Source organism: Dendrobium catenatum, unplaced genomic scaffold (assembly GCF_001605985.2).
Source record: "Dendrobium catenatum unplaced genomic scaffold, ASM160598v2 fragScaff_scaffold_621, whole genome shotgun sequence".
Lineage (NCBI taxonomy): Eukaryota > Viridiplantae > Streptophyta > Magnoliopsida > Asparagales > Orchidaceae > Dendrobium > Dendrobium catenatum.
The window spans coordinates 13,057,525-13,064,993 of record NW_021319083.1 but is presented as its reverse complement, the minus strand read 5'-3'; the positions used below and the strand labels follow the sequence as shown (position 1 = coordinate 13,064,993).

General features: G+C 35.0%; 1 protein-coding gene across 1 annotated transcript; it reads left to right on the top strand.

Moving 5' to 3' along the window:
* Window positions 1-6,286: 6,286 nt before the first annotated feature.
* LOC110112474 (50S ribosomal protein L18) lies at window positions 6,287-7,082 on the top strand. The gene has a single exon (XM_020844713.2). The coding sequence runs from the start codon at window positions 6,362-6,364 to the stop codon at window positions 6,773-6,775; it is 414 nt and encodes a 137-aa protein (XP_020700372.1). The 5' UTR covers window positions 6,287-6,361; the 3' UTR covers window positions 6,776-7,082.
* Window positions 7,083-7,469: the final 387 nt, after the last annotated feature.

The following is a 7,469-nucleotide window of genomic DNA, read 5'->3' as shown; positions in this document are numbered from 1 at the left end:
ACACTAAAATTAGACAATTTTAACAACATATACTGAAGTGAATAAATTTATAATAATAAAATAAATTAGAGTTTTCAACCACACAGTAAATCATAAAAAGTGTGAAAATTAAAATGTGAAAAATAAAAAAAGAATGAACACACTAGATTTTATAGTCGTTTGGTAAAATCTGACATATGTCTACTCCTCGGAGGCCTCCGCTCTTGGTATTACACTAAACCTTTTAGTGTCTCTTATTTAGCCCCTACAGCTAGACGGATAAGCCCTTACAAAATCTCTTTCACTAATCTAGTGCGACAGAGTACCTTAAATCTTTTTCACCCTGTTGGTGAAGATATATAACCTAAAATTCTTTTTCTCCCTCCTATAGATGGTAAAGAACCAAGAATCCTTTTACTTCCTCTTGGAGTTGGTAGAGAACTGTGATCTAGTGCTGAAGAACATCTCCCTGGAGCCACCCAAGAATCAAAGCAGAGACTTGAAGAAATTTGAAGTAGCTTTGATTGGAGTAACCTTGTGAAGCTTATACAACTTCCCCTCATAAGAACTCTCCCTCTCTTCTCTCCTAAAGGTTTTCTCAACTCTCTCTCTAAGCTCTAACTTAAGCAAACTCAACAACAAAAGATATCTTACAAGATATTGTAGGATTTTAATTATAAAGCCTCCAAATAAGCCCTAAATTTTAGTTTTCCATCAAGGATCATCCCATACAATTGTTTGACCATCCTGTATAATTAGTACTAAATAACACTACTAAAAATTAAAAAATGCATTCATCTATACGATTACTTCAAGAGATTGTAATGATCATCCTGTATGATCCTGTGATCATCCTGTACAATTTGTTCAAGAGACTGTATTGAACATCCAGTATGACAAGTGATGATGGGTGATAATTAAATATCGTCCTATGCATATCTTAGTTCATATAATATGATCAAGCTGTATGATGTGATTGAGTAATTAAACTATAATTAATCTCTTAATCACAAGATCAATTTAGGTATGATTGTCTCTAATCGTCCAGTACAATATATATCATACTGTATGATTAGAACAAAATTTAAATATTAAACTATTGCCTAAATTATGATTGGCGGCTGAATATTATGATTATATCTGATCATTCTATATAGTTAGGATCATTCAATATGATTAGTTTAATCAATCTAAATTAACAAAAGGGTTCTCTAATTAGGGTTTTCTAGTTAACTAATTGATCAAGATGATATAATGTACTGTATGATTAGTTCAAAAAAATAGAAATTTGTTTAACTCACCAACTCACTCCCTTAAGTGTATGTGTGCAATGTTACTCAGCTTAATATCCACCATATACATGACTTGACTTAATAAAGGTAAAAGTACATTGAAGTTGAAATTATAAACATACTCAACCCTAGTTTACCCAATCTTGAGCTGATTGAAGTTACAAGTGAACGGTAGACCTAAAATTTTAGTGGGCAAGTAAAAAAACATATACTCAATGAACCAATTAAAAGGAGATAGCAGTAAGGAAATAATAATATTTATTATCACCAAAATTATAGTACTTGAGTCAAGATTTATAACATATAGGGGGCAGCTGCTCTAAGCCTCGTAAGCCTAAAACTGATGAGCTTAGGCATTGAATAGGACTTGGATAGGGCTCAAGAATGGGGAACTAGTAGTGCTTAATTCCATTCACTCTGACCGCTGGTGGCCACTGCTTGGGTCAAGCTTTGGTAAAAAATTATATAGAGGTCTAGTAAGCTCATATGTGAAGTCAATTGGGCATAAAACAACCCAATTCACCAATGTGGCTCATGTTGACTCAAACCTAAATGGTTTCGGTTAGTTAAGGTGCAACCCAGGTCAATCCAAGTGCTAGGCTAATCAGGGAAAGTTTGTTGGGTTAAGTGTTATCCAATGTGATAGAGAATTGGGCCTAGTTTGATCTGTGGTGGGAGTTAGCTCAAGTCAAAGTGGTTTTGACCACTTTGAGCTAGCTTAGGTCTTGACCCAAGTTAATCTAAGGGTTGGGCTGACTAGGAAAGGTGCATTAAACTTAGGGCCACCCAATGAAAGCATTGGCTTGGCTTGATGGAGCTTTGTTGGGAATTGGCTCAAGTCAAGGCAGTTTTGACCACTTTAGGTAGCCCAATTTCTAGCCTAAGTTGACTTAAGGGCTGGGCCAACTAGGCTGATGTTTTTGTTCATGAGGAACCCAACACATGCTTTGGTTTGATTTGATTTGGCTTAGGGTGAGATTTGGCTCATGAAGAGCTCTCTTTGGACACTTGGGTCAAGCCATATGGTTAGTCCAAGTGGGCCCAAGGCTTAGGCATTCAAAGGGACTCTCATAGAGATCTAATGGGTCACCCTAAGGGTTTGAGTTTTCTTGGGAATGCCTTGGTCAATGGGTTTGAGTTAGATTCAAGTATATGTGTGTTTGGTCAAACTTGGTTGAGTTGGTCAACTAGGCAACTCAACCAGGTTGACCTAGGATTAATGATTGGTTCCATTGAGTTTGGATTAATGGTGTGAAATTAATAAGAGTGGTCTCAAGTAATGGGAAGACTATTTGGATTGAAATGCATGTTTGAATGGTTAAAGGGCACTTTAGTCAATCATGACTGACTTGTTAAACCATGTCAAACCAAAGTTTGGGTGGTTTGAGTTCAATGCATTCCTAATGAGGTTTAGGATGCATTAGAGGAGGTTTCAATATTTTATTTGACTAGGTAATATTGAGGTTTGGAGAAAATTTAAAATTTTCCCTTAAAGGGCATTTTGGTCATTTGGAACCCTAGTCAACTATGGGTCAATTTGGGTCCACCAAAGTGCAGTTTAATATTTGACATGTCATAACAAGGGTTATGTTCATGGTCAAATGTTGTGAGAAAGGCCCCAAGGTCAAATTTCATAAGATGGAAGGTCTAGTGGCATATGTTATAAATATTTGAATATTTTATAGTCTTTATATTTTAATTGAATTTTTGAGGTTATAGGCCTCATATTAGGCTCAAATTGAGAAGGATGGCCTTAGAGATATGCCTAATAAATATACAATTGATAGATCATGAATCAATGGTCATTTGACTAACTTTTGATGTGATTGAAAAATCACCCAAAAAGAGTTATAAGACACATGCCTTTAACTTTGAATTTTGGTCTAAAACTCTGAATTTGAATACATTTATGAGTTTAATTGATTGAATTTGATTCATCCACATCAATAAAAACAAATTAGGTGATTATTGATGATTGGATACATAAAGTCAAGTGGTGATCACTAGGTGCTAGGGCACTGAACTAGGCAATGTATTGAAACACCTGGCTACAATGTAAGGTTGCTGCTTCAAGTGATGATAGGTTGACATAGACTAGGTGATTGAAATTGATTGAAGTCTTATTAAGGTTTGATTGAAGACTGGATTATAAATTGAATTGATGTTTTATTGAAGATTAAATTGATGTTTTATTGAAGATTAGATTGAGGATTAAATTAAATATTGAGTTAAAGTTTGATTAAAGATTAAATTGAGGTTTGAATAGAAGATTGAGTTGAAGTTTGGATTGAGTTTTGGATGATTGACAACTAGCTCATAGTCAACCATTAGATCAATTCACATAAGTCTAGATGGTTCCTAATGATCTTGTACAAAAATGAGGTCAACAATTGACCACTAATATGTGTAGTAAAACAAATTTCTACTGCACATATTGGTGTTGACCAAATAAAATGGTCAAATTTGAGATTTTGATTCTAAGGAAAGGGAACACGTAATCAGAAAACCAAGATTGAATTAATACTAGGGTGGTGCCACAAATGGCGTACCCCACTACTAGTGGATCTAATCGTTAGGAAAGAAAGCATGACAACTCACACTTGTCATTAAGGAGAAGAAAATTAGAGTGGTGCCATGAAGGGCGTGCTCTACTACTAGCAGATGATCGTATGAAAAGGAAGTCTGAGGTTGGGACTCATCCTAACCATATAGAGCTAAAATTGAATTAATACTAGGGCAGTGCCAAGAGGCATTCTCCACCACTAGTAGATTTAATCCTAAGTATAGAAAGCATGATAACTCACATCTATTCTTAAGAAAAAGAGAGCTAGGGTGGTGCCATGAAGGACATGCTCCACTGATTAAGCTGGCATGCAAAGTCTAATGACTCATTATTGATTTAATGAAAGACACCTATAATAATAATTGATTTATTGATAAATAATAATTTATGATAACGATGACTGATGATCAACTAGGAAGCAATTGAGGTTAAAAGATTATAAAAATATCACATTAAAACTAGATGTCCCAACCATGCTGAATTATACAATAAATCATGTATGCATTGATAATATTGATAAATAGAACTATAATGTGCATATATAATATTGATAGATAGATCGTAATGAGTACAAATACATATAATGACAACATATGATGCATATAATTAATAATAGATACAATAGATAAGGTTGATGATATTGACACTTGTATGTTATGATTCCTTTATTGATTTATAAATGTTATAAGCATGATTGCTTTATGGATTTATTGATTTTCATATTGACTATTGATTCATTGAAATGATTTATTATATTTGTTATTGATTTTTTTGAGCCTTATGAATGATAACTGATCATTGATGAGATATGAATTCTATTGACTAAACTGAGCATATATATGATTTAAAAATATTAAAATATATAATTTTTTATCAAATTTCATTCTAAGGCCTGACATAATTACTCATTATGATATATAGCCTACTTGCTCATAATGACCATGCTTAATCAAATGATGAAAATCATACCTCAGCTTGGCAATACCATTGAACCTCAGATTAATTATTTCAAAACAACATGCCTTCTACTATGATAGATTACAAATAATGGAAATATGATATTTTGATTGAATTCACCACTACCACATAACTCCATCTGTTTTACATAGGAGCAAAGTTAATTACCAAATTTAAGAGAAATTAATATAACCTTAAAATAGGAAGCCATCTATAACATAAAATTTATTTTAGAGTGTAATAACCTCAACTAAGGAATATTTTTAGCTATTAGTGCATGTGCCCATTAGAAGCCTCAATCTAAGAGTAAAAGTCATCAGTTAGCTTAAGATCTCAAATAATTCTTATCAACTATTTAATTTGCATCCCGAAAATTCCTTTGAGCCCTCAATTGGATAAATTTTATTGAGTTGTATTACATTTATCTCTTAATTTTTATTGATTGATAATCATAATATTATTGAGCTAAAGTGTAATCACATGATTATATCATCCTTGAAGAATAAGAAGCTAGTGGCATACCTACAATGACTTAATTTTCTAGCTTTATATTCTATTATTATCATATTTATTATTATAAATTTAATAATTATATTGTAGCACATTGTTTTGGGTTCACATACATAACACTTCATTTTTATTTACATATTCAAATAAAAAGTTCCTATTTAATCAACTACCAATCCATTTACTTCTCATTCCAATATATTGGAATAAGCTTATGAAGTTCCCATCTCATGTTCCTATCCCATGGTAGTGATCCTACTGCCTTGCTCCACCTCTGGTAATCCTTGGGGGTGCAAGCACCCACTCAACAATCAGTCGCCTTTCGCGCACAGGCTCACTCCAACTCCAACCATTCAATTTCACGTCTACACTTTGCTCATTGTTTTTATCGACCCCTATCATGCTTCGTTTCATGCCTCCTCGCCTTTTCACTATGACCATCCCCTGCTCCGAAAGTTAGCGGTACGAGAAGTGAATATTATTTTTGATATTAATTTGTATAAAGTGCACAACTCATCTTTGTCTATTAGTTGGAGGTTTTGACTATCTAATAAGATATTTTGGGTTCGAAGCTTTTGTTTGTGATGTGTCTTTGAGCAGGGACGGAACAAAAAAAAATATTAGTAGGGGTACAAATCAATAATTTTTAAAATTATATTAATTTTTTTTGGATAAATCTTTTATCCTTTTTATTAATAGTTCATAGTGAAACTATTAATTTTTATATTATATGCATTATAATTTAAATAAAAAATAGTAACCATAACAAAAATCTTGCTTAGAGGGCGAGCGGATAAGGCGTTGGATATCCTCCCAGAGGAGCGCGGTTTGAATCCTCACAATGGGGCTTTGGGTGAGCTTTTATTCATATGCCTTGAGCTACCCAAGGCCCCCACTATAGTTCCACCCCAAAAAATATATCTGCTTAAAAGAATTAAATGTTACTCATTAATAGGAATTTTTAGATGATTAATATATAAATAAAAATGATTAAAAAAAACCCTTAAAGCTTCTTGCAAATGGAGAGTTGGACAATCGAATGGCAGAATATTCTTAAACAGAAATGAGCCGGATTGCTCCGCCTTGGTCTCACGCACCTGTGGCGAAGAGATTCGTCCTGCGGCTGTTCATCTCGCTCAAGTACGTGACAGCGAACGTTGTGGATCGCCGTAACGGTAGGGTTATTGTGACGGCTTCCTCGGTGGAGAAGGCGCTCAAGGAAGGGCTCGATTGCGGCCGCACCTGCAACTCCAAGGCAGCTGCCGCCGTCGGCGAAGTCCTCGCCATGCGCCTCAAGGTAGACGGCTTGGCGAGCGAGCCCATCCACGCTAATGCCACCAAGGAAGTCGAGAAGAAGGGCTTCAAGAACCGCGCTAAGGTATGGGCTATCCTCAACGCCATTCGCTCCCACGGGGTTAACCTTGTCCTCGATGATGACCATGATAGTGGCAACGACCATCATTTCCCTTGCCGCTGATGACCGCAACCTGTTTGATGAAATTCCTGTGAAGTTTTTCCCTGATAGACAAGCTTGGGCATCACATGAGGAAAAAACTCTTTTTAAATGGGCATTTGTTGTGTTGACATTAATGATTTATGCTCACTGTTTTATGACTAATAATTACTTACGGGGACATCATCATTTGCCCTCGCCGCAGATGACAACCTGTTTCATGAAATTACTGATAGAAACATGTAAGCTCCGTTTTAAATGGCATGTAATTTATCTTCAAGGGAAGAAGAACAACAACTATATGGGGTCGGTTACGTGAATTTTTTTTCTCCATTGTGTCATGTTAAGAGTCAAAATCTCATTTAAATCTAATAAAGAAATGTTATTTCTACATCTACCTTTCTTAACATAGGCCAAATGTAATATATCTACTCTCCTAACAAGGTCATTGGAAGGAACTTTTATTTTATCCAGTGAACGTACGCTTCTCTACGTTCGGTTTAGGCAAAAAAAGCGCCTGTACCGAGTACCGAGTTGTACCGAGTTTTTTTAAAAAACTCGGTACAGGCGCATTTTTGCCTAAACCGAACATAGAGGAGCGTACGTTCACTGGATGTAATAAAAGTTCCATTGGAAGGCTACCGTTTTAAATGACCAAATCATCTAAGGTGACTCTCTCTAATCTTATTTGTCATTGGAGTTACTCCAACCATTCACA